Below are 21,250 nucleotides of genomic sequence, written 5' to 3'. Positions count from 1 at the left end.
TTGAACCTGGCATTGACTAAACACAATCCCCAACCGTGAATGCAGCTACCAGTGACTTCTAATTCTGGTCTTGGCTAAAGGAAAGTCGTGAGTCTTTACCAAGCACAACTGGGCCACAGTTAAAGGTGGATCCCCTCATCTCAGCCTTGACTACAGGAGATTTCCTGTATCCTAGCCTCAGCTAAATGTGGCTTCCCCTATCCCAGCCTCAGGTAAAAGTGGCCTTCCCCATCCTGGCCTTGTGTAAAGACATGTCCCCGAATGCAATTGTAGCCAAAGGTGGCCCTAACTAAGCATACCTTTGTTCCTGACCAAAAGTACTTATAATCATGATCAAACGTGTCATCAATCCTGGCCTTAGCTCAAGTCAGTCCCTAAGCCTGTACTGCACTCAAGGCAGGCAGGCCCTGTGATTCAGTAAGTGGCTTCCACACTGCTCTTACGCATCTATAATAGTTGTTGCCAATAGATTCACCAGTCTCTGGCAGGAGAACTCTTCGATTAGAACAGTAGCTCCTCACCATTCTCTTCCATTCGATTTCCTCTGATTGCTTGGCCTTACAAGTGGATATTTTCAGTTGGGAGGTTTGAGAGTTAGCTCGCTTGCTGCCCCAAATGTTTGGAGGTTTGGTTGGAATTCTGGAAACACTAAGATATAGCTTGGAAATAGCACAGACAGAGAATTGGCAAAGTGATGTAGAACAGTTGAAACCATGGCAGACGGCTATCAGAAACCAACAGGAGTATGATTGAAAGGCCACTCATCAAGAATGTGAGTGAGACCTAACCTTGATCTGGGCAATTCCACAAACGTGAGCTGTTGAAAGACCTCAAGAGATCTTCCAACTGAGTGAGTAGCTGGAATATTGAGGAAAAACCAAACTGAATTGTAGAATGCAAACCTTGGTGAATGAATCTTCGAGACCCTGTCATGCATAAGGGATCTCTAACATGGAGGCAAATGCAGAAAAGCAGTTAAAATGTCAGTGTTTGTTGAGGTTTTCCAATCTGAAGCAGATGTACTTATAAACTATGTAATTCAGTTTTGTTTAACTCTCGTACAGTGAAGTATTTTTTATTTGAAACATGAAATCTTATGGAGTAGTTATTTTAGATAATATGAGAAGTGTGAATTTCTCCTTAAACACTGTTGGTCTCTGTGAAAATCATCATACGAGGAAATTTACAAATTATTATTTTGCACAATCAGATTTGAATCTAGTGAATAGAATTTCTTTGATACCTTTTTCCAACAATACTGAGTCCAAGACCTTTCCCTAGTTTCTTGTGCAATTCAACAATCAGCAAATCATACATATCTTCCTCCTTATAATGGCCTTCATCCCTGTAGACTGTCAGACGTACTTTTTGAGGAATTTGTCTCAGAACATTTATTGCTTCGTCATGAGTGGCAACTCTCAAATCAATTCCATTAACCTATAGAAATATAATGAAATGTTAAATGAAGATATCATTATCATACTAAAAGAAAGACCGGCAGCATAATTGGGCAAATATGTTGACTTTGACAAGATGAAATTATGGCCGTGTTTCTTCATATGTAGCCTTGACTACTTTTCTCACCAAGGTGGTAAAAACAATGACTGTAGTGAGAAAAGTATCACCACAACCTGGTGAGAAAAGTATCAGTTTTGTTTAACTCTCGTACAGTGAAGTATTTTTTATTTGAAACATGAAATCTTATGGAGTAATTATTTTAGATAATATGAGAAGTGTGAATTTCTCCTTAAACGCTGTTGGTCTCTGTGAAGATCATCATACGAGGAAATTTACAAATTATTACTTTGCACAATCAGATTTGAATCTAGTGAATAGAATTTCTTTGATTTGTGGGCGGCATGGTGGCACAGTGGTCAGCACTGCTGCCTCACAGCGCCAGAGACCCGGGTTCAATTCCCGCCTCAGGCGACTGACTGTGTGGAGTTTGCACGTTCTCCCCGTGTCTGCGTGGGTTTCCTCCGGGTGCTCCGGTTTCCTCCCACAGTCCAAAGATGTGCAGGTTAGGTGAATTGGCCATGCTAAATTGTCCGTAGTGTTAGGTAAGGGGTAAATGTAGGGGTATGGGTGGGTTGCGCTTCGGCGGGTCGGTGTGGACTTGTTGGGCCGAAGGGTCTGTTTCCACACTGTAATCTAATCTAATCTAAAAAAATCTAATCTAATCCAGCACCACTGATCCAGATACTTTTCTCACCAGGTTAACATGCAACCCCCAATCTCTGATCTGTCAGCTCTGCAGCCTCCTGATTAAAATGGGAATCATGATGCTCCCAACTTCCAGAACATGACTCAACGTTACACCTCCCCACCCCCAGCTCCTCCAGATCACAGCCCCAATCTCTCACCTTCTTGTTTCCAGTCACAAGCTTCTCCCACAATGAGATGGTGGGAACAGTCTCCCACCATGGTTCACGCCTAATCTAACTGGTTGTCAGGTAGGACACTGCATCATGTAACTTAAGAGAGTGACTGTTCTTAAGATGGACAGGAAACCATGTACCTGATCCCAGAGGGTCTTGCAGTTGTGACCTTGCTTCCTAGCACCTTATTTGCTTATCCATTTAATATCAGGGCCATTGTAGATTATATTTCATAGCACCTCAAGCCCAGAGGATCAAATGATGGATTTGAACTCAGGATATATTTGACAACAGTAAACAACCAGAGTGCTAAGCGTGAAGAAATTTAACTTCCATGCTTCACTTAAATACTGCCTCTTGTCCCTAACTGACAAACACAAAGTGAGTGTGTAATAGCAGGGTTAGATATTCAAGGTTCCAAGGGAAGAATCCTCTTCTTTGTTTAGTGTTGAGAAAGGGAGTTCATTGGAGTTGGAAATGCTGGGAGTGAGAGGGAAGACTGACGATCACTTGGGTCACCAACCAATGGAGGTACAGGGTTTGGCGATTAGGGAGAGTCTGAAATTGACGTTACTACTTACTGAAATATCATGAAATGTCATCTGGAATTTGAGCTTTTATCCCATGTTAACAGTAATTCGCATTCTATATCTCCCATAGTTTCTTTGAGTGTGATACAGGAGCAGCAGCAGGAGGCAGCTGAAGAGTCCTCAGAAGAAGGCAAACAGCTGAGGGTGCTCTTTTGCATGCCTCATGCAGACCTTCCGCAAGGTCAGATACCCACATATCAGGATATACAGCAGTTCAACCAACTTGGTTGTCGCATGCTAAAACTCATTACATGAGATTAGGGCAGCAAAGAAGAGCCTCAGAGGGCAACGAACTGTGCAAACAATGCTCAGTATGTAAATGCTGAACATTGGGGATCATCCCGAACCTCTGCAAAAGCAGAAAATGTGCATGCTTCTGTTAGCCTTTCCGGGAACACACTTGGAGAGAATTTGGAGGAGTCCACTTCCAGTAAGAATGCCATGATATTAATGCTGAGGAATATCACCAAAGAAAAGATTAGATATGGTGGGTAACTGAGTGTATGTTGGCTTATTCCAGTTTTTCCATAGGGTAGAATGAAGAACAACCAAGTACTACGAACTATTGCTGTCAGAAAAATGCAAGGAATTTCAAACATGTATAAAAATACAGAGGGTAGTTAAAGAGCACATGGAAATTGGGACTTTGCTCAAAGTACTTCTAGTTCTCAAGCCTTTCTTCTCCACTCTTCTCTACACGATCCTTCCTGTCCTTTGACCATGGCTGCTCTTGCAGACGCAAGAGTCTTTGTGGCTCTCACAATCTCCAAAACCCAAAAGGCATTTATCATCACAGGTATCTAATCTATCAGTATTAGGGAATTATTGGCCTTGCCAAATCTCTGCTAAAGCCACAGGGGATGTATCATTTAGAAGTAATAAAACACAGATGAGAAAAACCTACTATTTGCACATGGGAATTTACTTGGTGTGAATCATCATGGTCATGGTACTATGCACGTTGATTTAAATAAATCAAACAAGTTATTTAAATACTTGATTCCTCACAGAAAACAAGTGATTATAAGCTGGAACACGTTTTCTGAAAGGGTGTTGAGGGCAAATTCAACAGTAACTTTCAAAGAGGATGAAGAGCACAAAGTGAAACTAGTTAGCTTTCAGGCAGGATGGGTCAAATAATCTCCATGTATACTGTTGGGCTGTTTAGAGATATAGTCCACGTACTAAATCCTGCTATAAGGAATGTTCTGGACAGACAACTTCCAGAGATGGCAGGACTGTTATGTGGAGGCCAAACCTGTCTGGGATTCACTGCTTGAAAGGCAGGTGCAGGAGGGATGCTTCTGGCTAGACGCTAGAAGCAGATAATGTAATTGCTGGTGTCAGTCATGAAGGAAGAGATAACTGAACACATCGACAAACAAAGTTCAGTTCACCAGGATCAGCACAGTTTCAGAAAGAGCAAGTCGTGCTTGACAAAGATGCAACCATCAAGGTAGGTAATGGGGATTCGGTATATCTAGACTTCCAGAAAGCATTTGACAAGATAATGTATAAAAGACGGATTCATAAGGTTAGGTCCCAGGGGATTAAGTGTAGAATATTGGCTTGGATTGAGGATTTGCTGACTGATAGAAAACTGAAGGTCAGGATATTTAGGTCTTTCCCTGGATGGCAAGCCCTAACTAGTAGGGTATTGCAGGGTTCAGTTCTTGGACCTCAGCTATTTACAGACTATATAAATGACCTGCAAGCAGGGACAGAGTGTAACATAGCAAAGTTCCTGCACGATACTAAAATAGGCGGGAAAGCAACCAGTGATGAAGGAGATAAAGAGTTTACAGAGGGATTTGATAGGCTAGGAGAATGGACCACTATCTGGCAGATTGAGGTTAATGTGGATAAGTATGAGGTTATCCCAAGGAAAAATAAAAAGGCAAATTATTACTTAAATGGGAAGCAGAGGGATCTGAGTGTCTTTGTGCATGAATTGCGGTAAATGAAAGATCATCCAGCGAGGCTTTGTGGGTAAAGCTAAAAAATAAGAAGGAGATGGTGACATTATTGGTGTTGTACTATACGCCCCCAAATATTCAACAGGAATTAGAGGAACAAAAATGCAGGGAGACTGGGGAGACTTGCAGGAGCAATAGGGTTGTCAAAGTAGAGGATTTTAATTTTTCTAACATAGACTGTGGCTGCCATAATGTCAGGGGTTAGATGGGATGGAATTTGTTAAGTGGGTTCAGGAAAGTTTCCTTAAGCAGTATGTAGAGGGTCCTACTCGGAAGGGGACAAAACTCAACCTACTCTTGGGAAATAAGGTAGGAGAGGTGACGGAGGTGACAGTGGAAGAGCACTTTGGGACCAGTCACCATAGTTCTATTAATTTTAAAACAGTTATGAAGAGGAACAAAACTCTCCACAGATCCAAGTTCTAAATGGGGCAAGGCAAGTTTTGATGGAATTAGACTGGAGCTTGCAGAGGCTGATTGAAGTACTTGTTTGCAGGCAAAGGGACCTTTGGCAAGTGAGAGATCTTTAAAAGTGAGATAGCTAGAGTTCAAGATCCATATGTTCGTCTAAGGATGAACGGCAAGGTTGACATGAATAGGGAAGCCTGAATGGCAAGAGATATTGAGGCTTTGACCAGAAAAATGTAGAGGGCATGGCTCAGGTACAGGCAACTTGGATCAACGTAATCCCTGGAGGTATATAGGGGATACAGGAGTTAACTGAAAAAGGAAATCAGGTAGGAGGGTGAAAAGGGGGCATGAGATAGCCTTGGCTGAGAAAATTAGAGTGAATCCAAAGAGGTACTTTATGTATATTAAATGAAAAAGAACAACTAGAGAGAATAGGTTCCCTCAAGGACCAAACTGGACATGTATGAGTAGAACTGAAGGAAATGGGCGAAGTCCTCAATGAATATTTCTCGTCTGCGTTTATTGTGGAACAAGTCATGAAGATTTGGGAACTTGAGGATGTTAGTGGTCAAATATAGGGGACAGTTTATATCACAGTAGAGGAGGTATTGGATGCATTAGAATGTATGAAGGTGGATAAATCGCCTGGTCCTGATCAAATATATCCAAGAACACTGCAAGAGGCTGGAGAAGAAATTGCAGGGGCCCTGGCTAATATTTTTGTATCATCATTAGCCACGGGTGAGGTCTGAGAAGACTGGAGGGTAGCGAATGTTGTGCTCTCATTCAAGAAGAGCGGCAAAGAAAAACCTGGGAACTACAGAGCAGTTAGCCTAACATCTGTATTGGGTAAGTTACTTGAGAAGATTCTGAGAGATAATATATACATGCATTTGGAAAGACAGGGTTTGATTAGGGATAGTCAGAATAGCTTTGTGCATGGGAGATCACATCTCACAAATTTGTTAGTGTTTTTTGATGAAGTGATCAGGAAGGTTGACAAGGACAGAGTGGTAGACGTAGTCTATATGGATTTCAGTAAGGCCTTTGATAAGTTTCCACATGGTAGGTTGCTCTGGAAGGTTATATCACATGGAATCCAGGGAGAGCTGGCAAATTGCATTCACAATTGGCTTGATGGTAGGAAGCAGAGGGTAATAGTGGAAGGATGCTTGTCGGACTGGAGGCCTGTGACTAGTGGTGTGCCTCAGGGGTCAGTGCTGGGCCCATTGCTGTCTGTTATCTACATCAATGATTTGGATGAGAATGTACGAGGCATGATTAGTAAGTTTGCAGATGACTGTAAAATAGGAGGTATCGTGGACAATGAGGAAGGTTACCAGGAGTTGCAGCAGGACCTTGATCAGCTGGGGAAGTGGGCCAAGAAACAGCATATGCAGGTTTAGAGAAGTCTGAGGTCTTGCATTTTGGAAAATCAAATGAACATAGGAGTTTTATGGTGAAAGATAGGGCCTTAAGGAATGCAGTGGAACAGAGGAACCTTGGGAGTTCAGGTGAATGGTTCTTTGAAAGTGCAGTCACAGGTAGACAGGGCATAATGAAGTTTTTGGTACACTGGCCTTCATCAGTCAGGGCACCAAGTATAGAAGTTGGGAAGTTATTTGGCAGTTGTATCGAACATTGGTGAGGCTGCATTTTGAGTATTGCGTTCAGATTTGGTCACCTTTCTATAGGAAGGATGTTATTCAAGTGGAAAGTGTGCAGAATAAATCTTCAAGGATGTTGTCAGGACTCAGTGGTCTGAGTTACAGAGAGGTTAGAGCATAGGAGACTGTGGGGGGATCTTATAGAACTATATATGGTCATCAGAGGCATGGATAGGATGAATGCACTCAGTCTTTTTCCCAGGGTTGGGAATCAAACACTAGGGGGCATTAGTTTAAGGTTAGAGGGGAAAGAATAAAAGGGAACCTAAGGGGACACTTTTTTAAACAGAGGCTGATATGCATATGGAACGAGCTGCCAGCAGAAGTGTTTGTACATTAATAACATTTAAAAGCCATTTGGACAAATACATGGATAGGAAAGGTTTGGAAGGATATGGGCCAGGTGTAGGGAAATGGGGAGAGTGATTGGATATTTGGTCGGCGTCGACCGGTTTGGATCAAAGGACCTGTCTCTGTAGGACTCTATGACTCGAAGTGCGTATGCAGGTGCAGTATATAATAAGGAAGAAAACTGGAATTCTGGCATTTGTTGCAAAAGGACTAGATTATAAAAGTTGCATTGCTACAATTATATAAAATGAATAGTACTCAACATAAATTGAACAACTTAGATATATTGGTGAGACCACATTGGGAATATCATGTCCAGTTTTGGTCTCTGTACTTGAGGATGGATGTGTAGGCACTACAGACAGTTCAGAGGAGGTTCACAAGGTTGATTCCAGGGATTAAAGGGCTATCATATGAGATGTAGTTGAACAGCTTGGGCTTGTACTCACTGCAGTTCAGAAGAATTAGGTATATAAAATGCTAAACAGGATTGATAAGGTGCACATTGAACAAATGCTTTCTCTTGTGGGGCAATCTTGAACAAGAGGGCATAGATATGGAATGAGAGGAAGTAGGTTCAAAACTGAGATGAGGAGAAATCACTTCTTTCAGAGAATCTGTGGAACTCACTGCCACAGAGTGCAATGGAGGCAGACCAGGTTAAAGAAAGAAATAAGTACGTTTCTGATTAGAAGTGGGATATAAAGAGCTATGGAGATCAGGCAGGAAAGTGGAGTTGACACCAGGATAAGATTAGCCATAATCATGTTAAATGGTGGAGGGGGCCCAAGGCTGAATTGTCCAGTCCTGCTTCTAGTTCCTATGTTCCTATGAAAATTTCCTTGAAGTAGATGATTGATCATGATTTTGATGATGGTATAGATTCGAGAGGTTGAATTACCCACCTTGGTATTTCATTCAAATACTTTTGATTTAGCCTTTCTCATGAATTTAAAGATTTGATGAAATTTATGCTCAATTTAAAAAAATTAATGATGTTGCATGATAAACGTTGCAATGCAACTGGTTGGTTTTCTCAGTCACAACCTAACATCAGTAAATTAGTTTTCAAGATTATCCTTCTTTACCTCCAATATCTGATCTCCAGCCCACAATCTGCCATCTTTGGCTGCAGCTCCTTCTTCATAGACTTCGTGAATAATTATGGTACCCTGCAAATACAATTCAGATCAAACAGTACTTGATATAAATTGAACAACTGATATATGTTTGATAGACTATTTCCAAAACCTCAAAATCTGTTAGTATATACACATTTGCTCCCAATTGCAGATCAGCAGCACAAGTATTAAATATGTATAAACAGCATGAAGAAATTTTTAATGAAAGAAAATAGGTGCCGTTAGTTGAAAGGTATCAGCTACTACACTACCCATGAATCTGCCATAACTCGGTATTAAATATTTACAAAGTTTTAAGGAAATTCTGAGTTGTAATAATAAACATCTATCTCCTGAGTCCATCCATTAACTACAATAATCTCTTTGGTTTCACCAAGTTGATTTAATTTGCTCAACATTAATTCGTTATAAATTCTAAAGGAATACTTGACTTATTTTGAACATGAGCATTACATAGGCCTGTTCCCAATCTATAGTTAACTCCCTCAATGACATTGTCTCACGAAGCTTCTCTCCAGTCTTTGATTCTTGGAGATCAATTCCATCTGGCACTGGATTAATTGGTATTGAGCCTTCTAGCCTGTATTAAGACCTTCAACGTTGTTATCCAAGTAGTTAGGTTTACACAGGTAATTTCCATCTGCTGATGGCATGCCTTTCTTGTCATTCTTTTGTTTTCATAATTCTTATTACCTTGGGCTCAATCTTTGTTTTACATGATTTATGATTCTCATTTTCTATTTGACTGTTTAGTGTGTTCATTTTTAACAAAATGCTTTTCAATTTAAGTGCAGGGTTGAGATGTTACACTGTGTTCCACACAGTGATTTAAACAATTCTGAAGTACCAGGAGGTAGAATTTCAATCCCAGTTTCACAATGACGGATATCCACGGACATTGTTACTAACTTATGTTAGTAACATGTTTTGTGATCTGCTAAGATGCTGAAACTTGAAAAATTGTAAACCTCATCCTAATTCACCCATTTCCACTTTATTTGGAATGGGGAAAGGAACTGGTACACAAGCCATTCCCAAGATGCAAATCATCAATTTAAACAAAGCAATGTGATCAGTAGCCTCAAAGTTTAAATACATTGCAGGATTAACTCTGAGCACATGGGTTTCCAAAGATCCTGGCTAACCCAGCAGCAAAACTGAGGCAGGAGCAACTTCAGGGTAAAGCTACTGACCTCTTCAACACAGCTTGCACGTTAGGAGCAGGTGTGCAGCCTGGAAAACAAGCAAGCTACTCGCCTTAGTTCACACTTCTCCACTCAAATACGACTACACATATGGAATTGGATTCTCTGGTTTTAAGAATTGTGTCTTCCCATCTACTGGATCAGGAACTGAACCCTCTCAGGATCAAGCTTCAAACTTGATGGATCAATTTTTCCTATCCAGATTGAGCCTGTTCCAGAGTGGTTTCCATCCAACTAGCAGGCAATCCTATCATTCAGGCTGACAACTTTAGACAGGACCCCTGGTGGAAAGCGATGCACACGGTGGACTTAAAACTCCACAACATGCAGTGAAAACCTTTTCCATTCAAAGCTCAAATATTAGATTAGATTAGATTACTTACAGTATGGAAACAGGCCCTTCGGCCCAACAAGTCCACACTGACCCGCCGAAGCGCAACCTACCCAGACCCATTCCCCTACATTTACACCTTCACCTAACACTATGGGCAATTTAGCATGGCCAATTCACATAACACATTTTTGGACTGTGGGAGGAAACCGGAGCACCCGGAGGAAACTCACGCAGACACGGGGAAAATGTGCAAACTCCACACAGTCAGTCACCTGAGGTGGGAATTGAACCCGGATCTCTGGCACTGTGAGGCAGCAGTGCTAACCACTGTGCTACCGTGCCGTCCACATATTCTGGCTATGTTATTGGTTCCCATGAAAATTGGGTCACATTTTCATGTTTCTTGTGCGTTGATATAAAGAGTAACCTGAACACAGATGTGGAGTGAAACTGGCAGTGAGGTTCTTGCATACTTAAGGGAAATCAACCAATTTTCCATCTATTGAAGCTAACAGATTGAAATGGGCAAGCTCTGCTAAACACATGCAATCCTCCAAGACCTAACTTCTTCTATGGACTTTTCACACGCAGCAAAATAAAAATAATATTTATCCTAGAGCATTTAAAGCTCCTGAAGCCACCAGTCTTCCGAAAGATTCCTTCACATTGTGGATGAGCTGTATAATTTCAAAATAGTACACAAATACAAAACAATATTGCTAGAACATTTTCATCTGCGGGGGGAGATTTTAGATCAATTCTAATAGTTAATGGGCTTTCTTCCCAAATAAGCATATAATACCAATCAATACTACTAGACCAGATGAGGCTGAGGTTCACAAAGATAGTATTAACGATTCTGGAAAGTGTGAAAATAATTAAGTCCCATGGGCCGGAAGGGATTTAACATAGGATTCTCTTGGAAGTCAGGGAGGAGGCTACAGAGCCTTTGGTTTTGATCTTTATCTTGTCATTGTCTACAGGAGGATAGCAAATGTTGCCCACTGGTTCAAGAAGGAGAGTAGAGACAATCCTGGCAATTATAGACCGGTGAGCCTTACTTTGGTTGTGGATAAAGTGTTGGAAAGGGTTATAAGAGATAAGATTTACAATCATCTAGAGAGGAATACGTTGATTAGGGATTGTCAACCTGGTTTTGTGAAGGGGAGGTCGTGCCTCACAAAGCTTATTATAGTTCTTTGAGAAGGTGATCATCAGGTGGATGAGGGTAAAGCATGATTTGAGATGCCGGTGTTGGACTGGGGTGAGGGTAAAGCAGTTGATGTGGTGTATATGGATTTCAGTAAGGCGTTTGACAAAATTCCCCACAGTAGGCTATTGCAGAAAACACGGAGGCATGGGATTGACGGGGATTTGGTGATTTTGGATCTGAAATTGACTAGCTGGAAGAACACAGGGGATGGTGATTGATGGGAGATGTTCATCCTGGAGTTCAGTTCCTAGTGGTGTACCGCAAGGATCTGTTTGGGGTCACTGCTGTTTATCATTTTTATAAACGATCTAGATGACAGTATAGAAGGATGGGTTAGTAAATTTGCGGATTACATGAAGGTCAGTGGAGTTCTGGATAATGCGAAGGATATTGCAAGTTACAGAGGGACAAAGATAAGCTGCAGAGCTGGGCTGAGAGATGGAAAATGGAGTTTAATGTGGAAAAGTGTGAAGTGAATGACCTTGGAAGGAGCAACAGGAATAAGGAGAACTGGGCTAATGGTAAGATTCTTGGTAGTGTGGATGAACATAGAGATATCAGTGTCCACGTGTGTAGATCCTTGAAGGTTGCCACCCAGATTGATAGGGTTGCTGAGAAGGCATATGGTGCATTGGCTTTTATTGGTAGAGGAACTGAGTATCAGAGCCACAAGGTCATGTTACAGCTGTACAAAACTCTGGTGTAGCCACACTTGGAGTGTTGCATGCAGTTCTGGTCACCACATTAACGGAAGGATGTGGAAGCTTTGGAAAGGGTTCAGAGGAGATCTACTAGGATGTTGCCTGGTTTGGAGGGAAGATCTTGTGAGGAAAGGCTGAGGGACTTGAGGCTGATTTCATTAGAGAGAAGTAGGTTGAGAGGTGACTTAATTGAGACATATAAGATAATTAGAGGGTTAGATAGGGCAGATAGTGAAGCCTTTTTCCTCAGATGGTGATGGACAGCACGAGGGGACATAGCTTTAAATTGAGGGGTGATAAACACAGAACAGACGTCAGAGGCAGTTTCTTTACTTAGAGAGTAGTAGGGGTGTGGAATGCCTACCTGCAACTGTAGTAGACTCGCCACCTTTAAGGGCATTTAAGTCGTCATTGGATAAACATATGGATGAAAATAGAATAGTTTAGGTTGGATGGGCTTCAGATTGGTTTCACATGTCAGTGCAACATCGAGGGCCAAGGGGCCTGTAATGCACTGTAATGTTCTATGTTCTTATACTTACAATAGATTTAGCAAACAATACACTCAACGTAAATGAACTGCTTCATAAAATAACTAGTAAGAAGTATTTTGAAAACTACAGACACTAGAATTTAGGGGATTAAATGCATCAAATGTACTCACCAATAACGTATCTGCTCCTCCAACAATACTCAGCCCAAGTCCAGTACATCCTTTTGAAATTTCAATTGTTGTTTCTCGTCCAGGGACAATTGGGCAAGAGGATATATCGAAAGATGAAGAACCAGGAGATGAAGCTCTGCTTGATCCTTTATTCATAATGAAAACAAATTTTGTTCTCGTTATGCGAAATGAGCAGAATACAAACTATTTGACTCAAAATTGTGCTTATTGATAAATACCGTGTATATTTAGAAAAGTGATTAAATAACCTCTTCTGTAAGGTATGAAAAACCCTGGTGGAGGGCTTCTTTTCAGCATCTTACTCACAATAATGCACAGCAGACGATTCATGCATCAGACTTAAAATGCTGATACTTAGAAGAAGTTTCACCTTGGACATGATGATCAGTCACTGTACTCTTAATTCCTGACATTTATAGGTGGAAAATACTGAAGTCTGAAACATTGCCAAGCAATAAGTGCTCACAAAGTTAAGCTTGGTACAAATACTGAAATTTCTTTCAATCAATCAACGGTTTTCCCCAAACCAACAAAAGTGTTTTTTATTTTGATTTGCATGTTCCTTCCGCAGGTTTCTTTTAACTTAAGCTATTTTTCATAATGTCCGAATTATGTCTAAAAATATGCTGCAAGGACTGTGACAAACACTACATTGGATAGACGGGCAGAAAACTAGTCACCAGGATACACAAACACCAACTAGCCACCAAAAGACCTGACCAAACTAGCCACCAAAAGACCTGACCCACTATCACTGGTATCCTTAGACAAAGAAGGACACCACTTTGAATGGGACAAAACATCCATCTTAGGACAGGCTAAATAGAGACATGCATGGGAATTCCTAGAGACCTGGCATTCAAACCGGAACTTCATCAATAAACACATTGATATGGACCCCATTTAGCAACCCCTGAGAAAAAGAACCAAAGATGATATCACCCACCTTAACAGACCAAGACACATAAATAGAAAGCAGTACAGAACACCAGCACTTCACTGGAGGTTCACTGATGATGTTATCTAGCATGGTGACGAAACTTCTGAAAACAAACCTTCCTGCTCAGCGTGCAAACTTACAACCTGAGCCTCATCCTGAGCTACAAATTTTCTCAAAAATTGCAAATGTCTAAATTATTTTAAGATAGTATTTTTATTCATGCCCTCTTCTGTGGATGTGGATGTGGACATGGGGTTGGTTCACCATAGAGGTACAGCTATTCTAGCATCTACAATTATAGCACAAGTATTCTCGTTATCATGCTTCATATTAAGATAAAACATTTTTTATACATCCTGCAACCTAGCAGTCTCTTAAAAAAAAACTGTTGACAAAATACACCAAAACCAGAAAAAGGAGAAAAGAAAAATAGTACAAACATGCATTGATTGTTCCTGTATCCAATGTGACATATGCAAATTGATGTTTTTGGCACATGTAGACACCTCTCATTTTTGACACAAAAAAACTCACAAACAGGCAGAACAGATGCTTGTGTTTCATTCCTTAGTAATATGATTAAGGGAATATTTCAGATAACATAAATCACCATTAAAATTACAGTCCAACAGGAAGAAAAATTTCAAGAATCCACTATCCATGATTAACCAGAAATGTTAAAGACAATACCAAACTTAAAGAAAAAAATGCGCAATAAAATATAGCAGGTCAGAAGATTGGACGAAAAATAGAAACAGCAAAAAAGAAAAATTAACTGTTTGAAAGAAAGCTAGCCAGAAATATAAAAAATGTTTGCATCAGTTTCAATAAATACTTAAAGACTGAAACAGTTAAAGTAAGCATTGGTACAATAGAAAGTGAGACTGGAGAAAGGCAAAACAGTAAATAGCACTACTGCCTCATAGCATCAGGGACCCAGGTTTGATTCTAGCCTTGGGTGGCTGCGTGCATGGAATTTACATGTTCTCCCAATGTCTGCATGGGTTTTCTCCAGGTGCTTTGGTTTCCACCCAGTCAAAAGATGTGCAGGTTAGATGGATTGTCCACGATAAATTGTCCACTAGTGCCCAGGGATGTGTAGGCTAGGTGAATTAGAAATGTGCACTTACGGGGATAAGGTGGGTCTGGGTGGGATGCTGTCCAAGGGCCTGTGCAGATTCGATGGGCCAATTTGGCCTTTGCACTGTAGGGATTTTATGATTCTATAATTAGCAATGGAAAATGGCAAAGGAATACGGCAGATATTGATATGTTAATTTTAGTTTTCCAAAACACCCCCTTTCAATGACAGTTGCCGGGGTTGTGTGTGTGTGTGCTCGTGTGTCTTATAAGCAAAGTCCAAACTAATATCTATTCAACCATGTCAGTCTTTGATATTTCTTGTAGAAGCTATGCCACAAAAGTATCCAAAGCTCACTGAATTGCAGAAAGATCCAGAAATGCAACAAACACAACAGTATTTTCTATTGAATGTCACTGGTGGTGATCCTTGCAGATGCCATCCTGATACTTAAAGAGATCTTGTCGTTGCCTTAAAACAGGTAGTACTGAGCTCTATTTCACCCCATTCTCCATGTTACATGGCACAACATATACTAATATTTTAAGGTATGGCTTTCAGTAAAACATGGAGTTAATGAATGTAATGATTCTATAATAAATAAAATTATGATTTTAGAAGCGTTTCAAGGATATTGTGTAATAAGAAGATTTTGACAACAGATTGTTGAGATCTTTTGTTATTACTTTAGGCATCCAAACTCTTAAATCCATTGAAACCTTTTCTATTCTCAATTTGTACTCATTTTGCGGACTCGTGTTCTGTATCCAAATATTTCGTTAGAACTTCAGCCTGTATAAAGGAAAGCCTGACAAAATGTCTTTTCAGGCTGTTAATTTACAAGTGAAAAATAACAACTGGCATTTGTAGAATCCCTTAAACATAATGAATCAATGTGTTCTCAATGAATGTTATCAGACAATATTTTATACTGAGCAAGAAGTGACCTTAGGTCAGGTACCCGAAAGTTCACTCAAAGAGGTAGCTTTCAAGTGCTAAGCAACAGGAAAACATGGAGCGAGTTCGGGAAGAAATTCCAGACCACTGTTGAAAGCATAGCCACCAATGGAGAGGCAAAGAAAATCAAGGGATGCATAAGAGGCTAAATATACTTTACATTGAATGTATGTACTTAAATATTGCTTACCCTTATTGTTGCAATCTGTATCAGCTGATTCAGCAATATTCTGTACTGAAGGAGGCTGAATGCTTTTAGACTCGAATGGAGCAGTGGAAACGGGTGATGTCTGTACATTCACTTCATCCAAACTGATGGTTAGTTTTACAGTATTCTTTGCTTTTTTCAGCAAACTTATAACCTAGGAAAATCCCAGCAATTTATTAATGCTCACATGTAAATAATATAAATTAATTGCTTCGCATTAAAAAATGACATGATACTGATAAAAAGAACCAATTTATTTCATAGTAATTAACTTCAGATCATCATGCAACAAGCTTAAAGCAACAATATTAAAATAAGTAATTCCTCAATGTTGCTGGCATTACATGCCATCATGAACTGCATTGGTGCCACCCAGCGTCCTATCTACTGGAAGCAAAATTAATTAGCTCAATGCAGATAACAGTCATGAGATAGGGGCAGACATAAGAAACACAGTAACTTCAAAGGTGACCAGTGTGTTAAGAACAATAGAAGAGAAAAAAACTCATCTCAACTTGAAACAGCAGAGGAAAAATGAAATATGAGGCATCAATGGGAAACAATGACCATAATGAAGTTTAGGATGATCTTGGACATATCAGTGCATTGAAATTCAGATATAATACTAAACTTGAAAAAAGCAGATTCAAAGGATGAACTGAAATGATTTAACACTCAAATGAATCTTAACTGAGAGAAAAGTGTATTGCCTGAGGAACTTTTTTTAGCTGAAGCCCATCAGTGGGATGAAACTTCCTTTTACCAAATATTCATCAAGAACTGTAAAATGCATACAATTAATTGGTGCCTCAGCAAGGCCTTCTTTGAACAAATACAGCTATAGAGTATCCAGCACATAGACTCTTCAGTCCAACTCATCCATGCCTACCAAGTTTCTCAAAATTAAACTAGCCCCATTCGCCTGTGTTTGGCTATATCCACCTATACCTTTCTTATTCAGGTACCTGTCCAAAGGTCTTTTACATGTTTTAACCGTAATGCATTCACCACCTCCTCTGATAATTCATTCCACATACACACCATCCTCTGTGTGAACGCATTACCCCTCAGGTCCTTTTTAAATCTTCCCCCTCTTACTTAAAACTATACTCTCCAGCTTCTTACACCCCTAACCTAGGAAAGAGAATTTGGCTATTCACCTTATCTATGTCCCTTATGATTTGATAAACCTCTATGTAACCCCTCAATCTCTTATGCCCTAGGGAAACACGTCCCAACCTATCCAGCCTCTCCTTATAACTCAAACCAACTCAAACCTTCTAGTCCAAGTAACATCGTTGTAAATCTTTTCTGCACTCTTTCCTAAAGCAGGGCAACCAGAACTGTATACAATACTCACCAATGTTGAGTACAGCCACAACATGTACCAACTCCTATAATCAATGCTCTGACCAATGAAGGCAAATGTGCCAAACGCTTCTTTATCAACACTACTTTCAGGAACTATGATTTGGAGATGCCGGTGTTGGACTGGGGTGTACAAAGTTAAAAATCACACAACACCAGGTTATAGTCCAACAAGTTTAATTGGAAGCACACTAGCTTTCGGAGCGATGCTCCTTCATCACCTGATGAAGGAGCGTCGCTCCGAAAGCTAGTGTGCTTCCAATTAAACCTATTGGACTATAACCTGGTGTTGTGTGATTTTTAACTTCAGGAACTATGTAACTGAACTACAAGTTCTCCGTTCGACAACACTGCCCAGGGCCTACCATTAACTTTAAGTGCTGCCCTGGTTTGCCTTACGAAAATGCAACATCTTGCATTTAACTAAATTAAACTTCATCTGCCACTTCTTGGATTATTGGCCCAGCTAATCAAGATCCTGTTGAACTCTTAGGTAACCTTCTTCATTGTCCATTATACGATCAGTTTTGGTCTCATCCACAAACATACTAATTGTGCTTCCCACATTCTCAGCCAAATCATTTATATAAATGACAAACATCAGTGGATGTAACACTAATCCTTGCAGATCACCGCTGGTCACAGGCCTCCAGTCTCAAAAATAACCCTCTACCACCACCCTCTGTCTCTAATCATCAAATCAATTTGCCAGCTCTCTCTGGATTCCACGCAATCTAATTTTACTAACCATACTATGAGGAACCTTGTCGAAGACTTTGTTAAAGTCCATGAAGACAAGGTCTACCACTCTGCCTTTGTCTATTTTCTTGGTTATATTCTCAAAAAAACTCAATCAAGTTTATGAGATACAATTTCCCATGCTTAAAACTATGCTGACTAGCCCTAATCAACCTTTGTCTCTCCAAATGCCTGTAAATTCTGTCTCTCAGAATCCCCTCCAACAACTTACTCACCACAGACATCAAACTCACCAGTCTATTGTTTCTGGGCTTTTCCTTGCAGCCTTTCTTAAATAAAGGCACAAAATTAGCCTCATCCGTGGTTGTCAATAATTCAAATATCTCTGCTAGGGGCCCCGCAATTTCTTCGTTAACTTCTAACAATGCCCTGGAATACACTTGATCAGGTACCATGGATCTATTTACCTTTATGCGTTTTAAGACCCTCAGCACCTCCTCTTCTGTAATGTGGACTCTTTCAAGTCATTACTATTTATTTTTCCCCGTTCACAATAGGAGAGCAACTATTAATTAAATGTGGTATTGAGAAGTGATTAGTTAATATGACAGACAAAATAGAATAATATAGATACCTTTTCAACAGGATAGCCTACAACGCGTTCATCATCCACGGACAAGATACGATCCCCAACCTTAATCCTTCCATCCTATGGAAATGGAATCTATTAGACATTGATTCAGAGAACAACTTTCTTGTGTTATTTACAGGATTGTATAAGATAGGTAACACAGGAAGAGGCTATTCAGCCCAAACACTTCATGCCTCTGTTTAAAGTTCTTCTCAACTAAATCTATCACCATGCTCTACTTCCATTCTTCTTCATACACCTGGCTAGCTTGTCCTCTAAGTGTATGTAGCTAATTTGCTTCAACCAGTCCCTGTGGTAGCAAGTTTAATCTCTATTGATGAGAAAGTTTCTTCTGACTTCCACAGCGGATGTCTTGATGACTCTCTTATACTGATGGCTTCTGGTCATGCTCCTCTCTCAAAGAGACCACATTCTCTCTAGATCCACTCCAACATTGTTCCTTTCTCAGCTGCATGATGCACAACTATTTCATATCCAGTGATTAGCACACTGATCTTGGCAATGACTTCCAGTTCTTTCAGTTGCTACCACATATGGACCTTGAAGGCTCATACAGCTAGAATGAAAATTAGAGGGAATGCTGATCCAATCTCTCAAAATCTTTCATAATTTTGAACATCTCCCTCAAGTCACCCCTCAAGCATGGAAACGGACTCTTCCGCTCAACCAGCCCATGCCAAACATAATCCCAAACTAAACTAGTCCCATCTGCCTGCTTCTGGCCCCTATCCATCCAAACCTTTTGTATTCATATACTTATCCAACATTTTTAAACAGTGTAACTGTTCACACATCCACCCACTTTTCAGGAAGTTCATGCCACACACGAAAGACCCTCTGTGTAAAATATTTCCTCTTTTGTTTTAATTTCTCTCCCCTCATCTTAAAAATGTAGCCACTAGTCTTGTAATCCCCTATCCTAGGGAAAAGGCAGCTCCCATTAACCCTATCAATACCTCTCACTATTTCACAAACTTCTATAAGGTCACCTCTCAACCTTGTACGCTCCAGCGAAAGAAGTCCCAGCCTTTCTTTATAACTCAAACCTTTCATACCCAGCAACATCCTGGTAAATCTCTTCTGAACCATCTCGAGCTTATTAATTTCCCTCCAATAACTGGGTGACCTGAACTGAACACAGTATTCCAGAACAGGCCTCACCAATGTATGCAGTACTCGGAGTATAGTTTATTCAAAGATCAATACAACAGTTCTGATCAAGTGTCTTCGGACTCAAAATGTTAACCCTCTTTTCTCCACACAGATGCTGCAAAAATTCTGCTGAACTTCTCTGGCAACTTCTCATGCCAACTAGCAATCGATTCTGACACTCATCTTTTACTCTTGTATATTAGGCTAGTATGGGGCATCTTAATCATGGTCTTTAAAAATCCAATTAAATTGTATCTTCTGAATTTCCAACATTTACATTTTTTTGTTTCTACTTTTATTTCTAGCTGTGTTTTGCATTTTCTCCCTTAGTAGGGATTCTATTATTATTCCGACTACCAATTTTAAGATGACTGGTCTATAATTCCTTGGACAGGTTCTATTTTCCTTCTTAAATACATGCATTTTGTTAGCTGCCTGCCAGTCTTCTAGTACTACCCATTACTAATGAAAGTTCCTTTACTATCTCTTTCCTCGATTCTTTTAAAATGTGTGAATGTGATCCAACCTGTCCAGGGATTCTGTCCTCTTTCAGTTTGTTTAATTTAATATATTCCATTTATATTAAATGCACTTATGTCATTATTCAACTCATTACTCAATGTCATATTTGCCTGTTCTATTTCAATAATCAAGTACATTTATGAGGCCTCTTTAACATAGTAAGATTTCAAAGCTGCCACAGGTGTGATAGAAAACCAACTATCATATTATAAGAAAATGTTATATGAGATGATCTTACTGCTGTTGAGACAATTTGGTCTCCGTGATACACACAAACGTAAGCTAACAACTTAACACATCTGCTACTATGCTTATCCCTTAATGGCTACAATCTTATCCTTTGCATGCACACTTATTGGTGTGCATGCAAAATCTGTCACTATTTTGCTTGACTCTCATCGATATTTAACTTTGCAGTTCCTCTTTGTTTTCCTTTTTTATATATATTCTTTCCTTACCCTCAATAATCTTTTGTCTTTATTCATAAACGTAGTGTTTCAGTATATATAAAACATTACACATCTTTACTTAATTTAAGTGTAGTGCATAGAAATCTGTTCTTACAAAATAGTAAGCAGACAATGTTTCAAAACAAATGTCCCACATTGATGAAACTGTGCTGAAAGCTCATAATAAGTGCACTTTTAGTCAACACAATGAGAAGTTTGTCTATGTAATATTGATACATAGTTTGTGAGAAGATTTTTTATCTCGGGTGCTCGTTGCTGTGGTTCTGTTCGCCAAGCTGGAAGTTTTTGTTGCAAACGTTTCGTCCCCTGTCTAGGTGACATCCTCAGTACTTGGGAGCCTCCTGTGAAGCGCTTCTGTGGTGTTTCCTCCGGCATTTATAGTGCTCTGTCCCTGCCGCTTCCAGTTGTCAGTTTCAGCTGTCCGCTGTAGTAGCCGGTATATTGGGTCCAGGTCGATGTGTTTGTTGATGGAGTTTGTGGATGAGTGCCATGCTTCTAGGAATTCCCTGGCTGTTCTTTGTTTCACTTGCCCTATAATGGTAGTGTTG

General features: G+C 40.0%; 1 protein-coding gene across 12 annotated transcripts in view; it reads right to left on the bottom strand.

Annotated features, from left to right (window-relative positions):
- LOC122562047 (multiple PDZ domain protein) overlaps nt 1–21,250 on the bottom strand; it is a 368,714-nt gene that overhangs the window by 36,009 nt on the left and 311,455 nt on the right. For all 12 annotated transcript variants that reach the window (XM_043714532.1, XM_043714569.1, XM_043714586.1 and 9 more), the window contains 5 exons: nt 18,541–18,615; nt 15,822–15,993; nt 12,633–12,778; nt 8,462–8,545; nt 1,244–1,437 (listed from right to left, as the gene is read on the bottom strand). In XM_043714532.1, coding sequence (XP_043570467.1) covers nt 1,244–1,437; nt 8,462–8,545; nt 12,633–12,778; nt 15,822–15,993; nt 18,541–18,615 — 671 coding nt within the window. The remainder of the gene's footprint in view (nt 1–1,243; nt 1,438–8,461; nt 8,546–12,632; nt 12,779–15,821; nt 15,994–18,540; nt 18,616–21,250) is intronic.

This window comes from Chiloscyllium plagiosum, chromosome 2 (assembly GCF_004010195.1).
Source record: "Chiloscyllium plagiosum isolate BGI_BamShark_2017 chromosome 2, ASM401019v2, whole genome shotgun sequence".
NCBI classification, from domain to species: domain Eukaryota; kingdom Metazoa; phylum Chordata; class Chondrichthyes; order Orectolobiformes; family Hemiscylliidae; genus Chiloscyllium; species Chiloscyllium plagiosum.
This window is presented reverse-complemented; position numbering and strand designations above follow the sequence as displayed.